Source organism: Protopterus annectens, chromosome 1.part0 (genome assembly GCF_019279795.1).
Source record: "Protopterus annectens isolate FY-2018-M chromosome 1.part0, PAN1.0, whole genome shotgun sequence".
Taxonomy (NCBI): domain Eukaryota; kingdom Metazoa; phylum Chordata; order Ceratodontiformes; family Protopteridae; genus Protopterus; species Protopterus annectens.
In genome coordinates, this window is record NC_056725.1 from 1,378,227,832 (window position 1) to 1,378,255,366 (window position 27,535).

Genomic DNA, 27,535 nt, shown 5'->3' on the forward strand with positions numbered 1-27,535 from the left:
GAAGCCTCTGCAAAAACATCTTCCACCACATTCAGAACAGGAGGTATAGCTAAAGGCCTATGCTGGGGTAAAAACAAGAATTCCCTAAGCCTCTTCCTGGAATCAGAGAAATCTTGACCTTCCCATTTAAAATGCTCCCTCATGGAATGCAGAGTCTCTGAAAAAGAAAAATCCTCAGGAGGAGAAGCTGAAGGAGTAGAATCATCCACATCAGAATCAGAATAAGGAGGAAACTCCTGCAAGTCTTCAGTCAAGACTCAGAAGCCTCGAACATTGCTCAAAACTCTCAAACTCAGGTTCCACCCTAGGCCTCTTATCAGGAGGGCATAGAACCTCTAATCATAGTAATCAAATCCTCTGCCATTTTAAGCATATGTTTCTTAGGCAAAGACCCTGAAGCACTAGGAGAAACCCCCACTGAAGATAAACTTGGCCTGCCTCTCAAAGAAGCCTTGGAAACAGAAGGGGAGGCTCTAACCACCTTAGGAAGAGAGGGAAGAACAGCCACCTGAGAAGCCCCTCAGCCTGGCCTACTTCCTCTTGAGGATACATCATGTAACAGTAAAGTCTCTCCCTGAGACTCCAAAGAAACACCTGGCAAAACCTCCGGCTCCACTGAGCCTTCTAAAGATCCGACGGCAGGGACTGTCGGTTCTTCCACTCTAGGCTTTGCTACTTTGTCCTTGCGCTTTTGGTCAAGCGGGCGCCGGAGCCTCCGACGGCATTTTATAATTACAACGCTTCCCAAAAACTAACCTGGCACAGTCTAACCTTCTCTTAATAGTGCGTTTGTTAAATCTAGCACAAGAGCGGCATCCAACAACGTCGTGCTCAGGCCCTAAACAAGGTATACACAAAGTATGGTAATCCCTATGAGGTATCTGTTTCCCACAAGAAATACAGTTATTCACTTTTTCTGACATCCGGTTAAATACTGAGGCAAGAAAACCAAAATATTCCCAACGGGGTACTTAGCCAACTTTGATTTGGTCTGAAACTCTGACTTCAGAAACTTTCAGAACGCCAACCTGCACTCGCAAAATTGCTTCTGCATCGGACCATGCGGCAAAAAAGACTGAGGATATGACGTCGGTCATGCGCATTAGTACCCTGACGTACTGACGTCAGTCTAATGCGCCGTGACCGACGTCAGCCATATACTTTGGTATTCGGGCCGACTGGACAGCGGACTACCCAATAGTTAGGACTGCAGCAATGTGGAATGAAGAACATCTTATGTAATCATGCAATATAGAATAATCAAAAAACAGTAGTTTGCAAGCAAATACACCATAAAAGAATACCCCAAATAGGTTGTATGAGAAGGTGTTTGTCATAAGGCCTGTCCTAAGAGGGGATGGAGGGAGGGAAACCTGGACTGCAGCTGTATGAGCACTCGAACATCTACATTTATGGTAGGTACAAAACTGTACTATGTTCATCGTGCATACAGCTGCAGTCATAACAGATGGGTAGAATCCCAAAGCTAAGTAGGGGTGGCAGGCACTAAGTGGAATTAGGAGGAGCCAGGATGCCCTGCAAGACAGCTGTGGCAAATCCCGCTCTAGATTTTGAGTAAAGTGGAAGGCGATAGTGTTTGGAGAAAGTGTGCACTGAACTCCAAGTGGCTGCTTCCAAAATGTCCTTGGTAGGAACCCCCCCCTGAGGAAAGCTGCAGAGGTAGCTGTGGCCCTTGTGGAGCGGGACCTGATGCTTGAAGGCACAGCTTTTCCATGAAATGAGTAACAAAAGCGTATGCAGTGGGCTATCCATTTTGAGATGGTCTGTTTGGAGATGGCCTTTCCTTGAGCACCTGTAGCATAGGACACAGAGTTGCTCGGATTTCCTGAATGGCTTTGTCCTGTCCAAATAATAACATAGTTGTCTGTGAATGTCCAAGGAATGCAGCAGTCTTTCCCCTTTGTTTTGTGGGTAAGGGTAAAAGGTAGGTAAGTGGATAGTCTGATTCAAGGCTGCACTGGATACTACCTTTGGCATAAAGGTAGGGTTGGTTCGTAAAAAAACCCTGTCCTGATGGAAAATGATGAAAGGTTGCACAGCCATGAGGGCCTGTAGTTCCGAAACCCTGCGTGCTGAGGTGATAGCCAGAAAGAAGGCTGTTTTCCATGACAAATATTGTAGTTCTGTTGAAGCAGCTGGCTCAAATGGAGGAAGGGTCAGTTTTTCCAATATGAAGTTGCGGTCCCAAGCAGGGACTGGTGGTTTTCTTGGGGGTTTTATATTCTTAGCCCCTCTGAGGAACTGTCTTAAGAGAGGATGAGAGAATAAAGGAGGATCTGTGTTGTATTGTGCAGAAATGGCTGAAGCATGGATTTTGATGGAGGAGAAGGAAAGTCCACTGTTTAACATCTCAGCTAATTACTGCAATATTTGGGGTATATTTATTACCCAGGGATTCTGGCCCCTTTTCTGATTCCAGGCACAAAACAGTTTCCATTTGGCGGAGTAGGCTTTTCTAGTAGAAGGTCTTCTGGACTCCAAGATGACATCCTGCACCTCCTTGGAGAGGAGGGTCTGTTGTGAAATCAAGGGATTCTCCATGCGGCTAGATTTAGGGTTTTGAGCTGGCTGTGAAGAGTTGTGAAGTTGTGCTGGGACAACAGAAGAGGCACTAGAGGTAGGATCCATGGTGGGGAATGCGTCAGGCTCTTCAGGAGTGGATACCAGTGTTGTCTTGGCCAGTCTGGAGCAATGAGAATCATTTTCAGCCTCTCTGCTCTGGCTTTTAATAGAACTTTGGGCAGCAGAGGGAGAGGCGGAAAGGCATAGACTGTCAATGTTGTCCAATTGAAGGAAAATGCGTCCCCTTTCCAGGCCTGTGGATGATAGGTCCTTCTGCTAATTTTTTTCAGTTGGTAATTTCTGTGTGTAGCAAAGAGATTTATGTCTGGCTGTCCCCATGCCCGAGTTATCTTTGCGAAAACTTGAGGATGCAACTTCCATTCGTGTGGATCTGTCATATTTCTGCTTAGGCTGTCTGCCAGTGTGTTTTCCTTCCCTGGCAGGAATTGTGCCTGAAGTTGGATTTGCAATTCCAGAGCTGTGTTCCAAAGGGTCATGGCTAGTCTACACAGGGGGTATGAATGAGTTCCCCCCTGTTTGTTTATGTACCACATCACTGTGGTGTTGTCTGTCCTTATCAATAGCTGGCCTGGATGCAGTAGGTCTTTGAAGGCCATAATAGCATTTTGCACTGCTAGCATTTCCTTTTGGTTGATGTGTAGGTGCTTCTCTTTTTGGGACCACTTTCCCCTGAATGCATTGATCTTTCATGTGTGCCCCCCAGGCGTAGTCCGAGGCGTCTGTTGTGATGATTTGATTTGCTTGAGGTATGCAGAAAGGGAGACCTTTGTTTCTTTGGCATGCTTGAGCCCACCACAGAAATTCCTTTTGAAAACATGGAATGAGTGGTATAATTGTTTCCAAACTGTGGCTGTGTTGAGACCATACGTTTTTTAGGTACCATTGAAGCTTCCTCATTATGCAGCTTTGCACATGGGATCAGCAGGATGCAAGATGCCATGAATCCTAGAGCCTGCAGGACTTTCCTTGCAGTCAGCCTGGTGAAGGTTGCCATTTTGCTGAAGTATTGAGATAGTTGCCCTTGTTTGTCTGGCGTGAGGCAGGCCATCTGGGTGTTTGTATTCAAGCTGGCACCCAGGAAAATTATTGTTTTTTAGGCATGGGGCCTTGAGAGGGGGTCTGAGGTCCTTGTTTTTTAGTTTTAATGGCTGCTTTAGATTTTGTGAAAGCCTTAATAGAGAAGGAGGAAGGCCTGAAGACACCTTGAGAAATGGCAGGCCTGTCTAAACTCTGGGTTTCCCCGCCAAAAGTGGCATCGGTATCTGTAGTCGGAATAGGGGGCGAGGAGCCTGCGACCTCGGGCACAGAAGACACCGGTAATGAAGTGTCATCGGTACTCAGGGCTGCGAGGGCGCCGCTGAGAACCAGATAACCGGTAGTCGGCCTTAGCGTGGTGTCAGTAGAAGTCGCGGACCTCGTATGTCGGTCCTTATCTTTGCGTCTTACTCAAAACTGGAGTCTGAGTATCCAACGACATAATATAATTAAATTTTTTACCAAAATAGTGATGGGCGAACTCCACCCGACGCTTAATAGTGCGTTTGTTGAATCTAGCACAAAAACGGCAGGCCGAGACGTCGTGGTCTGGGCCTAAGCAAGGAATACAGAAAGAGTGGAAATCCTTATGCGGCATTTGCTTCCCACATGAAATGCAATTATTAACTTTGTCCGACATCGGTCTGAGGCAAGAAAAGTTTCCCCAATGGGGTACTTAGCTTTCAAGAAGACTTTGGCTGAAATATTTTCGTAAATCTCAGGAGCTGGCCGACCGGCACTTGCGAACTGCTTCTGCTTCGGGCACCGCGCGGCAAGAAAGACTGAAGATGGCGTCGGCTGGTTCTTTTATACCCCTGCCGCACTGACGTCAGGGAAGAAGCGACTACAACCGACGCCAGACCTAGACTTTGGAATTCGGCCGACCGAGGACCCGCCTGATGGCAGGATAACCCATCTGTTATGACTGCAGCTGTATGCATGATGAACATCTTGTTTTTGGGCCTCCACCCACTGATTTGGGTGGAGGTCTGGCCATCCACTTGGGGTTGGGAGTGAGTGGAAGTGGAATCGGTATCCTAGGGAAACTGTTTAAAACCCATTTGTTCTGGGTAATGAGTTCCCAGTCTTTTGCATGCAAGGCGAGCTTTCTTCCTTAGGGAGCAAGTAGTTGAGCAGGGCTTGGAAGAGTTCAGGATAAGTCATTGTGCCGTTTTTCCATAGGGAGGTGGCTTACTACTCCCTGCGTTGGAAGTGGGAGCCCCCCACTGCTTAGATCTGTGCATTGCCTGAGACTGAAGTCTTGGTGGTCTACTGCTCCTGGGTTTGGACTGAGAAGGCCTGGAAGGGACTGGAAAAGACCAGTTCTTTGAAGGCCAATGCCTACTGAATCTGGGAGGCTGTACTTGTTAACAGTTTGCATAGATTTAGCTTTTTCCTCCATCCTTTTGAGGACTTCTGCTTTGTTGGCCAAAAAGGCGGTCTTGGTTTAAGGGTGCATCCAGTAATTTAGCTTTAACATGATCTGGCAAGTTTTGCTCCTTAAGCCAAGCATGCCTTCTAAGTAGACCCAGTGACAGCAGCCCTGCAAGATGCTTCTAAAGCATCAAAGCCACGTTGCAAAGTATGTTTACCAACTTATTCAGCAGCCTTAATCAACTCTTGCAAATCTTTGTGTTCAGCACAGTCAGGAATCAACATTTTCTGTTAAGTTGTCCCATAACATGCTGCTGATACTTTAACACATGAAACTAGCAATTTAAAGCCCCAACGGCTAAAGCAGCAGAAGTGTATACCATCTTATCCATCTGTCTAAAGCTCTAGAGTCCCTATCAGAAGGGGTAGGATTTTTGGCAGTAGTAGCCTTAATGCCTTTTGGTCCTTGGGAAATGGTCTCTGGATCCGCAGTAGGATTCTTGAAGAGGAATTTGAGAGTCCGGTACTTTTGTAGTACCTGTCTGGTTTCCTGGGAGCTGGAGGCAAGGTATCTGTGGTAAGGCTGGATTCTAGGAAATCATCATCTACAACCTCAAGAACAGGAGGGATAGCTAGAGGCCTGTGTTGACACAGGAATAAGAATTCCCCAAGTCTCTTTTTGGACTCAATAGTCCTGACTTTCCCAAAGGAAATGCCCCCTAAGGGTATGCAAGGTTTCACCAAAAGAAAAATCTTTTGGAGGGGAAGCAGAGGGAATGGAATCCTCTGCATCAGAATCCTCATAAGTAGATAAGGGTAAATCCTCTTAGTCGGAAGGAACAGAGATCAGATTCTTGATCAAAAGAATCAGAAAGAAAATCAGTTCTAGGTCTCAAAGGGGGAAGGCTGGCTTCCCCCAATTAAGGTAATAAGGTCTTCAGCAATTCTAATCATTTGTTTTTGAGGCATATGGGCCTGAGAATGTGGTTTGGTCCATTTTCTAGGCGTAGTGCGAGCTTTAGGCCTGAGGAATTCGGTATTTCTAGCTTGAAATGAAGTCAGTTTAATATTAAAGTCGGTAGGCCTGAGTACACCCTCAGAAGCTGGTGCCTGCACAGCGGCTCCAGACCCATCCCAAGGTAGACACATCTGCAGGTTCCATAGTCAAAGAAGCAACTCGCGGCACAATGGACTCCGAATGGGTCTCAGTAGAGGTCTGCGAATCTGTAGTAGCAGGTATCAGGGGCTGCGAAAGCGCCTCACTGAGTACCGGCAGACTAGAGACTAACTTAACGGAAGTGTCATCGGCAGTTGTGGACCTATGCAGTCTGGCTCTATCTTTATCCTTAGGTTTTTTCGCAGGATCGGTAGTCGGATGGCTTAACGAAGCCATTTCGGAGTACGGAGATCAAAAGTATTTAGCTACAAAAATAGCCCTACGAATAGTTCGGGCATTGAACAAGGCACAAAACCGACAGCGAGGGACGTTGTGTTCTGGAGCTAAACAGGTGACGCAGTATGAATGAAAATCTCTGAGGTATTTGCTTTCCACAGGCAAGAATTATTAATTTTTTCTGACATCTGTTAGAAGAAAAAAAGGACCCCCAACAGGGTACTTCTCTTTATGAAGACTTCAGTTCTGAAACTCAAAAACGAAAATTCCAGAAGTTGTCTGACCGGCACTTGCGAACTGCTTCTGCTTCGGGCACCGCATGGCAAGAGAGACTGATGTAAAGGCGTCGGCTGCAAGTTTTATACCCCTGATGATCTGACGTCATGGAAGATGCAACAGCATCCGACGCAGAAAGCCAAAGACTCTGGTATTCAGGCCAGCTGAGGGCTACCTGCAGGCAGATAGCCCAAATGTGATGACTGCAACAGTGAAACACGAAGAACATCTGATGTAATGGTGTCAGCTGCCATGCTTGATAATACTGATGACCTGACATCAAGTCTACAGGAGATAGCAGCAGACGCAGAAAAACATTGACTGATATTTGGGCCGGCCGAGGGCTACCACAGCAGGGATAACCCCACAGGTGATGACTGCAACACTGAAATACGAAGAGCATCAGTACATTCCATAAAGGTGGTGAGGTATGACAAATCCAAAATGAGCCTCCATGCTCCTGGGGACCAGAAAGAGTCTTCAGTAGAAACCTTTTGCCTGGTCCAGGGAAGAACTGGTGCTACAGTCCCCTGGGAGACCAGGTCCTGAACCAAGGGGTGATGAGAGGAGATTGATTTGCAGGGGGAAGGGACTCCCTCTGAAGTGGGGAACTTCCAAAGTGTTCTGTAATAAATTTTGTATTATGAACAACACCAACTTGTCTGTGGTAATGCAGTCCCAGGCTGGGAAGGACAGAGTCTTTGGGACAAGAGAGATCTGGGGTGCAAGGCATGAGGGAGGAGGTAATTAGACAGCAACATTTTTTTTCTGGAAAAGGGGCTTTTCCAGGCTTAGATATTCACTGATATCTCCCGATATCTTTTTTTGGTTGCTTTTTAACTCTCCGACAGGGCTTTTGTTTCCTATGGACAAAGGTAGCAAAGTTTGGAAGGATAATTCTTTTGGGCATCTATGGTCTGAAGAAAAATCTGCTTGAAATCAGCATTTTTATGCCTTTTCCTGCAGGGTTTTAGAGAGTTCAGCAACAGCAGGGCCAAAATAAGGTCCCGTTGAAAAGGAAGTCCACTAGTTTGGCCTTGGCATCTTCAGGGATGCACTGAAAGCAAAGCCAAGCAAACCTGTAGATGACTGAACCAGTGGCTGCAGCTCTGAAGGAAGCTTCTCCAGAATCATAGCTTGATTTAATGGAGTGTTTGGCTACTCAGGTGGCACTGCTGAGCATAGATACAGCCTGGTATTTGAGTTTAGAATCCTCAAAATCAGCAAGCATCTTTCCCGGCTTTCCAGGAACAGATAAGATACTTAGCAGCCATTTGTGTTGGGCAGTTTAAGGGCTAAAATACCTAGATGGCATAAGTACAGACCTTTTTTGCCATACATGTCCATGGCCCGACTACCTCTATTTGGCAGCAAACTGGACACAGGGATGACTTTGGCATGTTTAATCAGGATGAGTTTGGTGGGTTTATCTGTACAGAGAAACGTGAGGGGTCTGCTCCAGGATTTTTATATAGAATTTCATCTTCTCTGACACCTTGTAGAACCTCTCATTCTCTGAGTGCTGGTTGCAGAGTCTGGGTTAACAGATGTGCAGGCAAAAACATCCAAGTCAGCTTTCAGGACAGTGGGAACAACTGAAGGATTCGAGGCTCCCACCTCTAGTATTTCACAGTACCTTTACTGTACCATTTGTGATTTGCTGAGTGCCCCACTCAGTGTTGCATCATTCTGGCAAGTGTTTCACCAAAGGAAATTTCTTTGAGTGTTGAATTTGGTGAAAGGCATCCTCAATTAGAGGCCAGTCATCCTGTAGAATGTATGTGGGAGGAATAAGTCAGCGAGTCTTCAACCATATCAGATTCCTCCTCTGAAAAGGATTCATACTCAAATGGGGAGAGGGGTGGGCATACAAGTGAAAAGACAGAAAGGAAGGAGGCTTCAATAATAAGATGGCTTTGTACAAGTCTTGGGTAAAAAAACAGCCATTCTTTCTAATGGGGCATTCATAGAGGAGAAAAAAGTGTTTGGTCTTTTGTTTCTTCTCCTTTGGTGGGATGTCTGCCTTAATAAAGTGAGAGACAGCATTGGACCTTGGTGGACCTCTTCTTAAACTAGTATTTAAGTATGCCCTCCAATCCCTTGGAAATAAAATCACCCTAGCCCCCCCCCCCTTCTCTCCCGCAGCAGTAGGGATTTCAGTCTTGGATGTGCAAACAAGAGATGCCATACCAGCCTCTTACATGATCACAGTAGCAAGAGTCTTAAGAGAATTCAAACATATTGCACATTTCCTGTTGCAGTTGCATCTCAGCTTGAGACATTGGGTCTCCAAAACAGGCACTCAAGAAAGCTAACCTGGCTCTAAGAGTTTTAGGGATGATAGACTGATGAGTCTCAACAATGGTAATCATGTTCATCCCTAAAGCAAAAAAAGCACCGAGTATAAAGATTTTTGTAAGAGACTTGTCTTCCACAATAGCACACCCCTCTCTTAGCAAAGAACAAGCAATCTTTAGCAAAAAAGTAAAAAGAAGGTTCTCCAATGGGGAATTTATCTGATCAAGCCTCGGCAGGGATACTGGCACAATGACGCACTAATCAGATGTTAGCAAATTTTCTGCATTTGGACTGGTGGCAAGACAGTCTTAAGGGTTTCACATCCCTACATCTACTTATGCACTCCTGTACTCACAGCTTGAGGTTATATACCAGACACATGGCACAAAGTTGTAGCCTTTTGTAAACCAGACGGATGTCAGATTACCTTTGGCAGTATAACCCACAAGTACTGGAATACTGCAACAGTGATCCATGGAAGGACATCTGATCTGTGCTTTTAAATTTCTGACCTGGCCAGACAGATTGAAAGGCCTATATCACACCACAGGGCAAGAAAAACTGAAGATGGCTGACAGTACATTTGCCTTTATACCATGTCATGCAGACATCTTGGTGGGGGGCCATAAGGGGACAAGCTCTGAAAAGTACAGTTGTGTACACTTACCATAAATGTAGATGTTCGAGTGTATTCACTGTTGCAGTCATCACATTTGGGTTATCTGCTTGCAGGTAGCCCTCAGTTGGCCTGATTATCAAAGTCTTGAGTTCTGCGTCGGTTACTGTCTCATCTTCCATGACGTCAGGTAGTCAGGGGTATAAAGCATGCAGCAGACGCCACTAATCAGTTTTTCTCATCTCAGATGTTAGGTGCCTCCATAATGGGAAGCAATTATATACAAGGTTACACCTACAACAAAAAAGCAAATACACCAAAAAGCTTAAAGTATAGTAAACAAGAATAGGTATAGTCAATAGAAGTCAGGGGGGGCTGGAGGGAGGGTAACTTTTAGTTATGTACTCACCATAACTTCAGATGTTTGGGATCCATCTCGCCTACATTCTGAATGATGGGTTCGGAGCCGATCCCTCGGCTCCGACTCGGCACGCTTATGCCAAAGAGCGAAGTCTCTTATTGGCTGAGCTTACTATATCCCAGGATGCACCACCACCAGTCCCCCAGATCTAGTTTGTCCGCATACATGCACACATGCATACCCTGCTTATATAACATCGTCAGATGAAACAAGATAAAACAGTGGAGCTCAAAACCGTTCAATCTCTTCTGATCTGCAAGGCAGGGGGAAGGAGGGTGGGTATCAGGAATGTAGGAGATGGATCCCAAACATCTGAAGTTATGGTGAGTACATAACTAAAAGATGTTATGTGATCCTATCTCGCCTACATTCTGAATGATGGGACAGCGTCCCTAGCACCTGAATCCTGGGTGGCTCACTGGAAAACACTCCTGAGTACCGTGGAACCAAATGATGCTCGCCCTTAGATGCCACATCCAATTTGTAGTGGGAAATGAAAGTGTCGGGTTGGACCAAGTAGCCGCAGCACAAATTTCCGATATAGCGAGCTTGGAATGAAAAGCTATAGAAGTAGCCATAGCTCTGGTAGAATGAGCTTTGATAGATGATGCAAGTTGCTTATTCAAGAAGAATAGGCCTGAGTTATGCAATCTCTGATCCATTTTGAGATTGTAGCTTTTGTGATGGTTTGGCCCAATTTATTATCTGAGAAGGACACAAACAACTGGTCTGACTTACGAAGTTGCTGAGTCCTGTCTAAATAGAAGTGTAATTGCCTGTGAACATCCAATTTATGGAGAGTGTATTCTGCTTCATTAGAGAATTTTGGAAAGAAAACTGGTAGTTCTAGAGATTGTTGAAGACAGAAACTAGAGCAGACCTTTGGGACAAAAGATGGATTAGGCCTAAGTGATACTCTATCTTTGTGGAAAATCAAATACGGTGGTTTAATAGATAGGGCTTGAAGCTCTGAGACTCTTCTTGCCGAAGTAATAGCCACTAAGAATGCCGTTTTCCAAGACAGATATTTTAATTCGCATGTAGCAGCCGGTTCAAAAGGGGGAGATGTTAATGCGCGAAGCACCAAATCAAGATCCCACGGAGGGTGCAGGATGAAAAACTGGTGGTCTTAACAGACTCGCACCTTTAATGAATGTTTTGCATAGTCTGCTGCTCATCAAAGGAGGATCCGTGGATTCATGGAATTTAGAGATAGCAGCTAGTTGAACTTTAATAGTTGAGACAGAAGATCCCTGATTAAACAGGGATGTTAAGAATTTCAAAACCTCTGGGACAGGAGCAGTGATAGGGTCTAAGCCCTTGAGTTGAGCCCAGATAGCAAACCTCTTCCACTTACTGAGGTACAATTTGTTAGTGGTGGGTTTGTGGGCCGAAGATAAAATGTGAACAACTTCCGGGTCTAGTGTGTGACTTCTAACTAAGGTTGGAAGTGGAGGAGCCAAGCTGTCAATTTGAGAGATTGAAGGGACTGATGCCAATGTCCCGACTGATGGATTAGCAAATCCGGGATCAGGTCTAAGGTCCACGGATCGTCCACTGCATGCTTTTTCAGGTAAGGAAACCATATCTGACGAGGCCAGTATGGGGCAATCAGAATCATTGAAGACCCTAGCTGAGAAGCTTTTGAATAACTTTGGGAAGGAGTGGAATTGGAGGAAAGGCATAAAGTAACCCTGTTGGCCAAGGTTGTGCTAGAGCATCCATGGCTGGTACTTCCTGATGTGGAATCAAGGAGAAGAACCTTTGGCACTTGGTGTTTTGTGGAGTCGCAAATAGGTCGCAGCACGGCGTCCCCCATCTCTTGAAAACCTGGGCTGCTACTGTGCGGTTTAGAGACCATTCGTGAGGAGAGAGAATTGTCCTGCTTAATTTGTCCGCCAATACATTTGACTTTCCGGGATGTGGGTCGCTACCAAGAAGCGGTTGGTAGCTACAGCCCATTCCCACACTCTCATGGCCTCTCTGCAAAGGGGATACGATCTGGTCCCTCCTTGTTTGTTCAGATACCAAACCACCGACATGTTGTCTGTGTGGATGGCGATGATGCCCTGAGGAAGAAACTTGTGTAAGGCCTGTAGGGATAGAAGTACAGCCCTCATCTCCAGCACGTTGATGTGGAGAAGAGCTTCGTCCGGAAGCCAGGAGCCCTGAACTAGCCTGCCCAGACAATGCCCCCCCCACCCTATCTGGGAGGCATCTGTCGTCAGGGTAACCACTGGAGGGGGGAACAAAGGGTTTTCCCTGATCCAAGTTGGATGTCTGAAGCCACCAGCGAAGGTCCCGTTTGCATATTTCCGTAATCATGATGTGATGATTGAGGGGAAGATCTTGAAAGGACCATTGAGTTGACAAGAGCCACTGAAGAATCCTCATGTGTAACCTTGCTAGAGGAACTAAAAGTACCGTGGCAGACATTGAGCCTAGAACCTGTAGGACCATCCTGGCTGGGGCTTTGGATCTCGAGATCAGAGCTTGAACTTGGCCCTGTAAAGTTCGGATCCTTTCGGCAGGAAGAAAGACGCATCAATCTTGAGTCTATCTCTGCTCCTATAAACTTTATGCGCTGAGAGGGCAGCAAGACAGACTTTGACCAATTGAATGTAATCCCTAGGGAAACAGCCAGGGAGATGGTGGCTTTGAGGTTGTCCATGAGTAGATGCCTGGTGGTGGCAGTCAGGAGCCAGTCGTCGAGATAGGGAAACACTTGGAATCCAAGACTCCTCAGGTGAGCCGTCACTACTGCCAAACACTTGGTGAACACCCTGGGGGCTGTGGTGAGACCAAAGGGCAGAGCACAAAATTGGTAATGACTGACTCCCAGGCTGAAGCGCAGATACCTTCTGGACGCCTGATGTATCGGTATGTGATAATAGGCGTCCTTGAGGTCTATGGAGCACATCCAAACATCCTTCTCCAACAACGGGAGAATGGATTGCAACGTGACCATTCGAATTTGGATTTCGACGGATAGGTTCAGTCTGCTGAGATCCAATATTGGTCTCAGGTCCCCTGTCTTTTGGCACTAAAAAGAAACTGGAGTAATTTCCTGATCCGATTTGGTCTGTGGGGACCGGTTGGATGACTCCTTTTTCTAGCAGCTTTAAAGCTTCTGGCTGCTATTTCCCTTTGACTGGGTGGTGGGTCCGGGATTCTCTTGGACGGAGGGGTGAGTATTTGAATGGGATGGTGTAACCTCCGGCAATTATCCAAGCACCCATCTGTCCTGAGTGATTGACTCCCAGGCTTTTAGGTGCTTGGCAAGCGACACCCGACTGGCTCGAGCAGCACAGCCGGGCAATCCCTCATGTCGTGTGGAGGCTGAAGAGCCACGAAAGGACTCGCGGTCTCCAGAATTGCGGGCCCTCTGCCGCCTCTGGGACGGCGTCTCCCTGAAAAATTTCCCGCCCTCTGCCTCTGGACGGGAATCTTCCTGCTGTTGGGAGAAAAACTTGCGAGATTTTCGAACCACATTTTCCCCTCCTTTGGCCTTGGGGTAAGGCCGAAGGAGTGGAATAACGGGCCCCACGGCAGATAACGTTTTTCCCTCTTGCTCACAGCGGGTAAGGGTGTCTTTCACCTTGGGTCCAAACAATGAGGACCCATCAAAGGGAGCGTCGGCGAAGGAAGACTTGAAGGCCTCCGCAAACTGACACAAGCGGAGCCAGGCTTGTTCACGAGAGCCACGCCTGTGCCTGCGCTCTACCCGCCTTCGGCCGCATAGGAAATGAGCCTCATGGACGAGTTAGCAATTGACGTAAGGATAGCCAACTGAGAGCCAACGGACTGGGCTAGCTGCTCAGGTAGGTTACCCGAGAGGGAATCTGACAACTCCTTGACCAGATCCCTCTGAAGCCTGGTAAAATGTGCCAAATAATTCAGAGACCTTAAGGTAAAGGCCGCTGAAGTCAGGGTGCGCTTCGCGTACCTATCCATACTCCTAGACTCCTTATTAGGAGGATGGATGGACGTTGAAGCCTCTGCCACGTCCTGTTGTGTAGCAGATGCCACCACCATGGCATCTACAGCCACGCCTTTAGTAAGGAACTCCTTCTCGGGGAGCAGATAAGAATTTGTTTGGACGAAGGGACTGGTTCCACGGTATCCGGATGTTCCCACGCCTTGACAAACTAAATCCAGAAGCTCGTCGAAGGGCGGAGACACCCAGGAGGCGGAGGGCTGAGCCCCAAAGGCCTTGAGGAGCACTGATTCGTCCGCAGAGGGGTTTGGACATCCAGCCGCCTCGTTGTTTGAGGATCTCTAAGATGTCTGCAAAGAGACATCATCCGAGGACGACTTAGGGACCCCTCCGCATCATCCATATCAGTGTCCGATGTAATAGACTCGGGGAGTCCACGTGCTTCCTCTTGCACAATCTCTTCCTTGGGGTTCCTCTGAAGACAACTCAAGAACCCTCAGGAGGAGGGAACCCCACTGGGGTAACCTCAGGCCTCGGGGCTCCGCTGGCTACGGACAGGGAACTGCCAAAGACCCAGTCTCCACGCCCAGGAAGGTGCTGGTAAAACCGGAGAGATGGCCGAAGAGGATTTGGCCAAGGCACTCCTCATGGCCCTGAAAGCCGGACCCCAGAATCCTGGGAGTGTCCGGTCTCGAGCCATGATGGTAGACGGAAGTCCCAGCGAAGCACCGAGAGGAGGCTCGAACCGAAGCATAGGTCCCGAAACATCACCCTCGGGTCCAGCCGAAGAAGTCCAGCGTACAAACTCGGACCCGAGGGCCCGGGTTGGAGTAAGGGTCGGAGCCGACCCTGAGATCTCCACCGGCTCCAAGAGCACCTGCTCACGGAGCCAAGCAGTCGGAGGAGGAATGGCAATGGGGTGGGTCATGGTCATCGGCTCCGAAGCCAACTGGGTCGGAACCGAAACAAATTTTTGGAAGACTGGGGACTGGAACAGTCTTTGGAGCACCCTGTCTATATCAGAATCCGACATTCTCGAAGACCGAGAGGAAACAGAACGGGTTCGAAGACCTCTCCTCGGCCCCAAGGGACTAGGGGACCGGCTCGAGGCGACTCGATGAGAATCGGCGCCGAGGAAACACACACCAGATTCCATCGGTGCCGAGGTAGACTTCGGCCGAGGAGGAAGTGTCTGAGCGGCGACCTTGTCGGCTCCGAGAGCAGTGGAGCCGAAGGTGACCCGCCTCGATGCCCCAGCCATCGGCTCCGAAGCCCGAGGAGTCGATACTGAGGCATCGAGGCAGACGTTCGACCTCGGCTCGAAGTCTTTGGAGCCGAAGGAGAGGCCTGCCTAGGTCTCTTGGCAGTCGGATCCGACGGACTGGTCGGAACCGAAGCCCTTTTCTTTTTGGTAGGAGCCGGAGAGGAAGACAAGGCTTCTTCAAAAGAGGGTTTAATTAACCCTTTGAGAATCAATTTATTTTTCCTCTCCTGGAGGACCCTTGAGGAAAAAGCGTGACATACGCTGCATGACTCCTGCAAGTGCTTTGCCCCTAAACAATATACACAAAGTAGATGGTCATCAGTAACAGACATCTTAAAAGCACATTTAGAACATTTTTTAAAACCCGAAGGCCTAGGGGTTTGAGACATGATGTTAAACAATTTCTGACAGGAAATTTAACAACTGTAGATTCGCTTGTGACAAAAAAAACCAAGACTTACAGTAATATTGCAAAACACAACCTTAGCTGTAATAACCGGGAACTTTAAACCACTAAAAGCTTCAGTTATAAAGGTTGACCGAAAAGGCCCCGGATTGTAAGGGGGGCCGAAACAAACTCAACCCAATCACACACAACAAATTTCACTACTGAAACGTACACAAAGGCAGCAATAGCCGTTAAAACGGCTTTTGTGATATAAAAGAGCAAAAAACTGACAGAAAAAGTAGTTAATAAAAGCTACTCAGCCCAGCCAGCTCGAGACCACGTCTTTGCAGGGAAGCGGCAAACGAGATCTGGGGGACTGGTGGTGGTGCATCCTGGGATATAGTAAGCTCAGCCAATAAGAGACTTCGCTCTTTGGCATAAGCGTGCCGAGTCGGAGCCGAGGGATCGGCTCCGAACCCATCTTTCAGAATGTAGGCGAGATAGGATCACAAAACATCCAGGACTGCAACAGTGAATACACTAACATCTACATTTATGGTAGGTGTACACAACTGTACTATGTTCTTCGTGTTTCACTGTTGCAGTCATCACATCTGGGTAGCGAAGGATGGGAGGAGGTAACTAGATAGCATTAGGACCAGCTATAAGGCCCTGCAAGACTGCAGTGGCAAAGCCAGCTATTGGCAAGTGGTAATGCTTGGTGAAGTACAGAACACCCGGTTGCAGCTTCTAGTATGTCCCTAGTAGGGACACCTCTGAGAAAGGCTGTAGAGGTAGATGCAGCCCTGGTTGAATGGGGTCTTGTCCCCTGTGGGGTAGGTTTTCCATGGTGCTTATATTATAGCAGAACTGAATGCAATGGCCTATCCACTTAGAAATGGTTTGCTTTGAAATGGCCTTCCCCTTTGCCCCTGCAGCAAATGCCACCAGCAGCTGTTCAGATTTCCTGACAGGCGTAGTCCTGACCAAGTAAAATCTAACCTGTCTGTACATGTCCAAGGAGTGCAGTATTTGTTCCCCTTTGTTCTGTGATTAGAAAAGGTTGGCAAATGAATGGACTGATTAAGGGCCACACTGGATACCACCTTGGGCATAAAGGAGGAATTGGTCCTGACACCCTGTCTGCATGAAAGATGGTAAAAGGCTCCACTGCCATGAGGGCCTGTAATTCAGACACCCTTCTTGCTGAAGTGATGGCTAGAAAGAAGGCTGTTTTCCAAGAAAGGAATTTCAAATCTGCATTTGCAGCTGGCTCAAAGGGGGGGGGGGGGTAAAGTGAGCTTTTCCAATACAAAGTTAAGTTCCCAGGCTAGAGTAAGGGGCTCTCCTGGGTGGTCATAAGTGTTTGGCCCCTCTGAGGAATTGCTTCAACAGTGGATGAGAGAAGAGGGGTGGCTCTGTATTGTAATGAGCTGAAATGGCTGAGTCAAGAATTTTGATGGAAGAAAAGGAAAGGCCCTTGTGAAGCATCTCAGTTAAGTATTGAAGAATATGATGTAAATTGGTCACAGCTGTACCTGCCTCCCCTGAGTTTGGCTCCAGGAACAGAATCTTTTCTATTTTTCAGCATAGGATTTTCTAGTACTAGGTCTCCTTGCCTCCAGAATAACATCCATCACTTGCTTACTGAAAGATGGTAACTGAGAGATCATTCAAGTTTAGCCAGGCTGCAAGATTCAAGGCTTGAAGCTGTGGGTGCAGAATCCGGCCCTTCTGCTGGGACAGCAGGGCAGGGGTCTGAGGCAGGTGAATTGGAGCCCACAGTGACACTGCGCAAGAGGGGGTACTAGTGTTGGCGTGGCCAGTCTGGTGCAATCAGTATTGTCCTTGGTTTGTCCTGTTTGATCTTTAGTAGCACTTTGGAGAGGAGGGCAGAGGGGGAATGCATAAACTGATAGGTTTTTCCAGGTTTTTTCCAGGTGAAGGACAGGGCATCCACTTTCCAAGTTTGTTTGTGGGGAGTCCTTGTGCAGAATTTGTCCAATTGGTAGTTCTGAAGGGAGGCAAACAGGTCTATCTCTGGGCTCCCCCATTTGTTTCTCAACATGTTGAACATCTTTGGTTCCAGTTTCCACTCGTGTGGGTCCAAGAGATTTCTCCTTAGGTCGTCTGCCAGTGTATTTAGCTTTCCTGGCAGGAACTGAGCCTGTAGGTGCACTTGGTAGCAAAAGGCTGTGTTCCACAGAGCCAAGGTTAGTCTGCAGACAGGGTATGAGTAGGTTCCCCCCCTGCTTGTTTATGTACCACATAACAGTGGTGTCAGTCTTTACCGATAATTGTCCTGGAAGAATGCGGTCCTTGAAGGCTGTCAGAGCATTCTATACAGCTAACATTTCTTTTTGATTGATATGCAAGTGCATTTGACTTCGGTTCCATTTGCCCTGAATGCACTACCCTGCCAAGTAAGCCCCCCATGCATAGTCTCATGCGTCTTAGGGTTTGAGCGGCAGGGGGTAGAATGAATGGCAGTCTCCTGTTTTGGTGGCAGGCCTCTGCCCACCAAAGGAACTCTATCTTTAGACAAGGCATGATGGGAATCATGGATTCTAGATCCTGAGAATGCTGACATCATAGGCTTTTTATTTTTAGATACCACTGTAGTTTCCTCATATGCAGTCTTGCATATGGAATGAGTAGAATGCAAGAGGCCATGTACCCCAGGGCTTGCAGTATTTTCCTTGCAGATCGCTGGGTCTTTGTGGCCAGTAGTTTGAAGTACACTGTCAAATGAACTTATTTCTCTGGCGTGAGGTAGGCCATCTGGGAAGTTGTATTCAAGCTTGCTCCCAGGAATACAATTTGTTGGCAGGGTACAAGATACGATTTATTTTCGTTTATGGTGTATCCCAGATAAGTTAGTAATTTCTTTACAAATGCCAGATGATTTAATAGTATGTCCTGGCTTTCTGCCTGAATTAGACAATAGTCCAGGTATGGGTACATTTGAATATTTCTTTGCCTGCAAAATGCAATGACTGGAGCTAGGCACTTTGTGAATACCCTGGGTGCAGTAGATAAGCCAAAGGGCAGTACAGGGAACTGATAGTGCATGTAGCCTGCTCTGAAGCATAGGTATCTTCTGCAAGATTCCCTTATTGGGATGTGCAGGTACGATTCCTTTAAATCCAGTGTTGCCAACCAGGTATTTTTTGCCTTGCATGGAAAGCAGCTGATGAAGAGTTAGCATCTTGAATTTTGGGATTACCAAAAATGTGTTTAGATTAGACAGGTTCAGGATAGGACGCCAGGAATAGTCTTTTCTGGGTACCAGGAAAAGTCTTGAGTAAAAACCATTTGCCCATTCTTCTTCTGGGACAGGATGAATAGCCCTGATGCTTAAAAAAAAAAAAAGAACTTGCTTTTGAGCCTCTGCCCACTGCTTTGGGGGTAGGTCTGGCCAACCATTTGGGGTTGGCAAGCAGTAGAAGTGGAATCTGTATCCTTGGGAAACTATATTTAAAACCCATATGTCCTGGGTAACAAGTTCCCAATTTTCTGCATGCAGGGTGATCTTTCCCCCTAAAAGAACAGTCAGTTGAGCAGGGCTTGGAAGGTTTAAAGTTAAGTCATTGAGACAGTTTACCATAGGGGGAGTCTTACTACTCCCTGCTTTGGAAGTGGCAGCCCCCCACTGCTTAGGTCTTTGAGTACCTTGGGACTGAACCCTGGGTGCTCTGCTGGTTCTGGGTTTGGACTGAAGGCCTGGAAGAGGCGGGAAAAGACCAATTCTTAGAGGGCCAATGCCTACTAAATCTGGGAGGCTGTACTTGCAGGAAATCTTTAACAGTTTGCATAGATTTAGCTTTTTCCTCCATCTTTTTAAGTACTTCTGCTTTGTTGCCAAACAGGCGGTCTTGGTCTAAGGGAGCATCCAGTAATTTAGCTTTAACATGATCTGGCAAAGATTGCTCCTTAAGCCAAGCATGCCTTCTCAGTACAGACCCAGTGACAGCAGCCTTGCAAGATGCCTCTAATGAATCAAAACCACATTGCAAAGTATGTTTTCCAACTTGTTCAGCAGAATGCATTAAATCCTGTAATTCTTTATTTTCAGCAGTCAGGAATCATCATTTTATGTTTAAGCAATCCAATAACATGCTGCTGATACTTTAACACATGAAACTGGCAGTTTAAGGCCCTAATGGACAAAGTTGCATAAGTGTACACCTTCTTACCCCATCTATCCAGCGCCCTGGAATCTCTATCAGAGGGGGTAGGGTTTTTGGCAGTAGTAGCCTTAATGCCCTTGGGTTCCTGTGAAATGGTCTCAGGAACCGCAGTAGGATTTTTCAAAAGGAACTTGTGAGAGTCAGGTACCCTATAATACCCATCAGGTTTTCTGGGAGCAGGAGATAAGGTGTCAGGGGCCAGGCTAGATTCCGAGAAGGCATCATCTACAATGTCCAGTACAGGAGGGATAGCTAAAGGCCTGTGTTGAGGCAGGGTAAGAATTCCCTAAGCCTCAAATGGGTCTCAGTAGAGGCCTGTGAATCTGAAGTAGCGGGTATCAGGGGCTGCGAAAGCACCTCACTGAGTACCGGCGAACTGGCGACTAGCTTAGGAGAAGTGTGGTCGGTAGCTTCGGACTTATGCAGTCTGTCTCTGTCTTTATCTTTGCGGTTTTTCAGAATGTCGGTAGTCGGGTGGCTTACCGAAGCCATTTCTGGGTAATTGAACAGAGTACCAAAGTATTTAGATGCGAAAATGAACAGACGACTAATAGTATGAAGTTTGAATAAGGCACAAAACCGACAGCGAGGTACGTCGTGGTCTGGGACTAGGCAAGGAATGCAGTACGAATGAAAATCTTTGAGGTATTTGCTTTCCACAATTAATACAATTGTCAACTTTTACTGACATCGGTTTAGAGCAAGTTAAAGGATCCCCAACGGGGTACTTAACTTAGATGAAGACTTCGGATCTGAAACTCTAAAAAGGAAATCTCAGATGGCCGACCGGCACTTGCGAACTGCTTCTGCTTCGGGCAACGCATGGCAAGAAAGACCGATGTAATGGTGTCGGCTGCATGCTTTATACCCCTGACTACCTGACGTCATGGAAGATGAGACAGCAACCGACGCAGGACCCAAGACTTTGATAATCAGGCTGATTGAGGGCTACCTGTAAGCAGATAACCCAAATGTGATGACTGCAACAGTGAAACACGAAGAACAGACGTCTGGATGTAGGACTATCTTTGGCAGTGACCCTTAAGTTAGGAATCCAGCGACTTGCATAAAAAAAACGTAAAGTTGTCTCATCGGCTGTACACATCTTTTACACAAGACAAAGCTGAGCAATTCGGTAAAATTTGAAAGTCCGTATACAGTATGAACAACACAGTAAAAGAAAAAAATAAGGAATTAAACAGAAAATGAATAGACTTTACTCTTTAGGGCTATCTGATCGTCGCCTGCTGTGGTCTCTGGAGACGCTTCTGCTTCGAGACCTTCTACTGTTACTTCTGGATCGCCTATAGTCCTCTGGGGAAACAGATCTCCCTTCTTTTGCTTTCATCTGAAGTGGAGCTAAAATTAAGAGAGAATTCTGAACAATGAAAAATAGTCACATTTTTAATATAACACTGTATACATCTGAATACATATGTACAAACATCATACATGAACATAAGCCTACACTGTATCTAATCTAACTGTAGATACATAAATATACACACATTATATATGTATGCATGCTCTCTATGCATCATTCTGGTGAATTCAGCAAATGACAGGATAACCTCCCCCACTATCTCAAATGAGGCAAATGAGTGATTAGCAGCCCAGGTGTGGGACCGTCAGCCTGGAGAGACAGCGGAATAGTTTCTTTTTTTATTAATATTTCAAAAAGATGCAAGGACCTCAAATGGAGCAGCTTCTAATTAAGAAGGGGTGAGGGGCAGGGCTTCTGATGGACTACATTACTTGTGGAAGCAAGTTGTGTCACTACACAAAACATTTATTTACCACCCAAGTGCTTCTCAGAGCACACAATGTGAACAAGCCTGGTGCATAAATCCATGGCCATCTATACTGCATCAAGACCTCTCTCTCAAAGAAGATGGGGACATTGATGTAAAGTAATGTCTTCTGGTGGCTTCAATTCCTTCCAAGACTTTTGCCAGAAAATTCAGCTGTGTTAGGAATTTAATTGTAGATATTAGATTCATTATTACAATACTAACTCTTGGAATTCCCTGCCTGTAGCAGCATGAAGAGTGGCTCGAATTAGAGCGCTCACCTTCTTGCTTTGGCTCAGCAGATTTCCTCTCTTTCCATCATCAGGATGTCAGGAGTATAGTTTACAGCCACCGCAGTTGTCAGGTCTTTCTTGCCTTACCCACACAGTTCAAGGTCCACAGCATGATCTGTCCACAGTGCTGCCCTAGTCTGTTGCCAGGGGCAGAAAGCAGTCATGTACAGGAGGTTTTTAACATGGATGGAGGAAGGTCGCTAGGGTACCCACCCCAACCCAAAAGGAACTGGCATTACAATGGTGAACTTGAATCTGGTTCTGCTAAGCAAATGCAGATACTCTTGGCAGGAAGTAAATCTCAAGCTGGAAATCCACAGATTCCACCTCCACCGCTATTCACCATCCAGACTTCTCCCAAGACACATTATCAACCTTTGATTTTCAAGGAATTCAGCCACCTCCCTTGTACCACATTCTCCACTCCCTTCAAAAAAATCTGCTCTCCCCTTCACCTTTTATCTCTACTCTATTTCCAGATAATCGATCACACCTTGAGTCCCTTCTAGGGAAACAACCTTGGATGCATTCCCTGGGTAGACACCCCCCCCCCCCCGGTTCATTTCACTCTGCAGTGTTCCTTACCACACTTTTCCATATGTTTGGTAATGTATGGAGAACTGCTCTTGTTAAATTCCCTCCCCAACAGCCTAAGTCATAGAATGCCTTCCACTTCTGCCATATTTCCATCTTTCCTACACTTGTCAAAATATTTGAAAAACTAATCTACAACCAAGTGTCCACATACTTTCAACAGTACAATCTCCTCACTCAAACAGCACAGATTCTGGTCTGGCTGGAGCATAACAAAAACACTACTGTCAGTTACAGAGCAGATCTCTTAAAACGGATCAAGGAAACCTTTCAAAAGCACATTAAAGCTTTTGGTCTTATTTCCCCATCTCATCTTCCTTCACTCCCTCCAAGAATTGGAAGTTCGCTCCGACACGGTCACCTGGTTCAACATTTTCTTAAATGGATATTTCAGAGTCAAAATAGGTTCATCCCTTCCACCTCCAGCATCTCTTACCATAGGGGTGCTCCAGGGCTCCACATATACCACTGTTGTTTAATGTTTACTAAAAAACTACCCTCCACAATCAACTCCCTCTGCAACCCTCCAATCACTATGTGGCTAACAGTCTTCCTTCAATCCGATCCTTCACGTTTAAGTATTCAAACCCAGCTCCAATCTGACGTCTGCTCTCAATTCTTGACTAAGCAATCGTACACTATTACTAAAAACCTCCAAAAAGTATATTTGGAGCCTCACAAAAGCGGAAAAAAAATATCAACCTCAAAGATCTCTATGTTATCCCACACAGAAACATCTGTCCTTTAAAACCTAGGTTTACAGCTGAACCAGTCAAACAGCTTCTACAACCACAATGAAAACAAGGAAAAAGAAATACTTAACTTTGGCCCCAGAAAATATCTCCCCTTGTCTCCAAACAAGCTAGAGCTGCAATGACAAAAGTTTTTCTAGTTCATCTTGAATACCTGACACCAATCACAGCCACAGCCTCAAACAATAAATCCACTCTGCAGTCCACTGCAAACAAAACCTGCTGATCCCCCCCCCACCCCCCCACCCCCAAGGACCACCATTGCATGAGCCTCTCCAAAGTCAGACGGCTCCCAGTCACCTAGAGAGAGTTCTACTCCTACTGAGGTCTCTTCTTTCCAAATTACTTCAGATCAGGTGCCTTTCTGGCTCTTGCAATTCCATAATAAAACCAGCCATACAATCTTTGGAACCTCTACCAATCAACTCCCTCCAGCAACCCCCACAAACAAAACTGCACTGCACTGACCAGTCTTCATTCTTGCACTAAAATTCTGGCAACCTCTCACCTAAAAAAAACTCCTCTTCCCCCACTTTCAGAGCACAACTCAAGATATCAGAAAGTTGACTGCAAGTTCTTTTCCACTGGACATATCATCCAATGTCTCCCTACCCTACATAACTTCTCACTCCCTCTTTTCTTACCTGCTCTATCTCACAAGTTTACTACCAGAATTAATCTAGATTTGTCCTGGCTGCCATATGTGCCTGAAGGCCAAAAATCACTGCCATAATTTCTTAAAATCTATGTACCTCCTGCACTACTCTTGCTCCAAATGTCTTGGATGCTCAGGTCTCCTGAACTGGTACCCCTAGTAGTACAGGCTGGATAAGGGGACTGTTAGAATGCAGGATGCCACATAGCCCAGCAACCTGAGAAATTTGATCGCTGAAATGTCATGTTCCAACCTTTAAAGAGGAACATGACTGAATAAAGAAGGTCCACTAGAATGACTTAAGTGGAACTCCAAGTACAGTAAACTGTGTGGCTGGTGTTAACTGGGATTTCTCAAGTTTTAGGGATAGTTCTACCCCCTTGAAAGCAGCCCATGGTAATTCATATGGATTTCTGGAACTCCAAGAGAGAAGAATCCTGAGTCAGGCAATTGTCTAGAAATGGGAAGTTGCATACTTCCCTTTGCCCTGCAGAAGACCATCACTAGAGACAGGCATCTAGGAAAATCCCTAGCAGTAGCAGACATGTCACACCCATGCAGAAAAGTATTAAACTGGACATGAAAGTCCCCACCTGAAATCTTAGGAACTGTTTCCCCTAAGCCATGTGGGTACAGAGGCAGGCATCCTTCGAATCCAGCGTCACTTTTAGTCTTCTTGGAATATCAAGGGGATCAATTTTTGTAAAGTTAGCATTTTGAACTTTGGGGACTAAAGGGGGTTTGCATATACTTGAAATATTCAATCAGGCTTTTTCTAGTCCCCAAAATAAACAAAGTAAAATCCGGCTTATCACGCTCTCTATGGTACCAATTCTACAGACAGTATGCTAGAAGACTGCCCACCTGTAGAGTTGTTGCTTGGGGACTGCCAGAATATCTAGGAATCGGATGTTCTTTGAAACTGCTGGTTTGGACAAACTAAATGCCAAAAAATGAATTACTGCATCATTTGGGGAAAGTAACCTATCCCACAGAACAAACACCTTGACAATATGGCCCTGGGGATTAGGGAATCTGTGTGGACAGTGACCTAACTTTTGACCAACTTGTGGCCACTGTTTAAGGAAGTCCTTCAATACTGCACAGCTTATAAACAAGAATTCGGTCTACCTCTAGGGATATCATTGCCCCCTTTTACTCAGCCCCTCGTTACGCCAATCACTGGATATGATGCCCCCACTGGCACGTAGTTGTTAAGACACATGCAAATGAACACTCACACAGATACCCAACTAAAAAGATACAAGAACTAAACTACATGTCTTACATGGACTGACTCAAATCCCTGTCACTATATACCCTGTATCCTACAGACTGTTAAGCGGTGACCTATGTCTGATATAGCAAGCATCCTCAAACACAAAACTGATTTTACTGCACATCAGCAAATCAAATGGCATCCAAAATGCTCCGTCTTGGAATCTAAACCTGTTCTGCAACATCAAAAGAATGGTCTGGAGGGGGAGGTATATCTCGCAGTTTATATCACTGCTCTGGAAAGTACAGTTGTGTACACTTACCATAAATGTAGATGTTAGAGTGTCTTCACTGTTGCAGTCATCACTGTAGGGTTCTTCCTGCCGGCAGGCAGCCCTCGGTCGGCCAGAATCCCAAAGTCTGGGTCCGGCGCCGGCTGTGCAGTCATCCTCCCTGACGTCAGAGCACCAGGGGTACAAAGCTCCCAGCAGACGCCATGTTCACCAGTTTTTCTTGCCCCAGATGTCAGGTGCCCAAAAGTAAAGGCTAAAAGTAAGGTACAACAAACCCCATACCCTGTAGCAAATACACCTCAGAAGGGTGAAGCAGGGAACCACACTAATGAAAGAATAAGAGGGGACAGGGAGGTGGGTAACCCAGACTGCAACAGTGAAGACACTCCAACATCTACATTTATGGTAAGTGTACACAACTGTACTATGTTCGTGTTTCACTGTTGCAGTCATCACTGTAGGGTTGAATCCCAAAGCTGAGATAAAGGGTGGAGGTTATTGAGTAGAAGGGGCGGCTAGAAGGCCTTGCAAGACTGCAGAAGCAAAGCCTGCCCTGGACTTAGAATAAAGACGTAGATTATAGTGCTTAGAGAAAGTATGCACTGAACTCCAAGTTGCAGCTTCCAAAATATCTTTGGTAGGTACTCTCCTGAGAAAAGCAGCAGAAGTAGCAGCAGCTCTGGTGGAGTGCGTCCTAATTTTTCCTGGGATTTGCTTTCCATGATGAGTAACAAAATCTGATTCCATGAGCAATCCATTTAGAAATGGTCTGTTTTGAAATAGCTTTGCCTTGGGAATTTGCTGCATAAGAAACAAACAGTTGTTCTGTTTTCCTGATATCCTTGGTTCTGTCCAGGTAAAAACGAAGCTGCCTGTGCACGTCCAAAGAATGCAAGATCCTCTCCCCCTTACTTTGTGGATTGGGGAAAAAAGTTGGCAAGTGAATAGTTTGGTTTAAAGCCACTTTAGAAACCACTTTAGGCATGAAAGTAGGGTTAGTCCTTAAAGAAACCCTGTCTTGATGAAAAATAATGTAAGGTTCCACAGCCATGAGTGCTTGTAACTCTGAGACTCTCCTGGCTGAAGTCAAAGCCAGTAGGATAGCGGTCTTCCATGATAAATACTTTATATCAGATGTGGCAGCAGGCTCAAAAAGAGGCAGAGTAAGTTTTTCCAGAACATAGTTGAGATCCCAAGCAGGTATGGGTGGCGTCCTAGGGGGCCTTAAATTCTTTGCTCCTCTGAGATATTGTTTCAGAAGTGGATGTGAAAAAATTGGGAGGATCTGTATTGTAATGTGCAGAGATAGCTGAGGCATGTATTTTTATGGAGGAAAAGGATAAACCCTTATGTAACATGTCTGTCAGGTAATGTAAAATCAATGGAATATTTGGAATGAGAGGATCTGAATCCTGAGCATGCATCCAGGTGCAAAATCTCTTCCATTTACCTTCATAAGATTTTCTAGTGCTAGGCCGTCTGGCTTCTAAGATAACATCCATGACCTGTTTGGAAAGGGCAGGATTAATCATAGACCCTGAATACGCCAGGCTGCGAGTTTTGATATGAGTGCAGAACCTGGTCCTGGTGTTGGGACAAAATATTTGGAATCTGAGGTAGAATCCAAGGAGGCTCCTGGGATAGATTCATCTGTGTTGAGTACCAAAATTGTCAAGGCCAATTTGAGGCCAGTAAAATCTTGGGTTTGTCCTGTTTTATCTAACACCCGTGGAAGAAGAGGTAGAGGAGGAAAGGCATACCCAGAGAAGTTCCTTCAACTGAATGAGAGCGCATCCACTTTCCATGCTAGTTTGTGATATGTCCTTGTGCAAAAAGTCTGTAACTGGTAGTTGTGGGGAGATGCAAACAGATCTATGTCCGGGCAGCCCCAGGCTTCTGTAATCATCTTGAATATTTGGGTGTTTAGCATCCACTCGTGTGGGTCTGACAGGTTCCTGCTCAGGCTGTCTGCCCGAGTATTTTGTTTCCCTGGCAGGAAATGAGCTTGTAGGTCCACTTTGCAAACTAGTGCTGTGTTCCATAGAGTCATGGCTAGTCTGCAAAGGGGGTAGGAGTGTGAACCCCCTTGCTTGTTTATGTACCACATAACTGTGGTGTTGTCTGTCTGTATCAGTAGTTGCCCT

At 46.2% G+C, this 27,535-nt stretch overlaps 1 protein-coding gene across 1 annotated transcript in view; it reads right to left on the reverse strand.

Annotated features, from left to right (window-relative positions):
- The window catches only part of SRSF12 (serine and arginine rich splicing factor 12), a 489,524-nt gene that overhangs the window by 36,644 nt on the left and 425,345 nt on the right, over positions 1 to 27,535 (reverse strand). Inside the window, exon 4 of the mRNA XM_044067000.1 lies at positions 21,017 to 21,155. Coding sequence (XP_043922935.1) covers positions 21,017 to 21,155 — 139 coding nt within the window. The remainder of the gene's footprint in view (positions 1 to 21,016; positions 21,156 to 27,535) is intronic.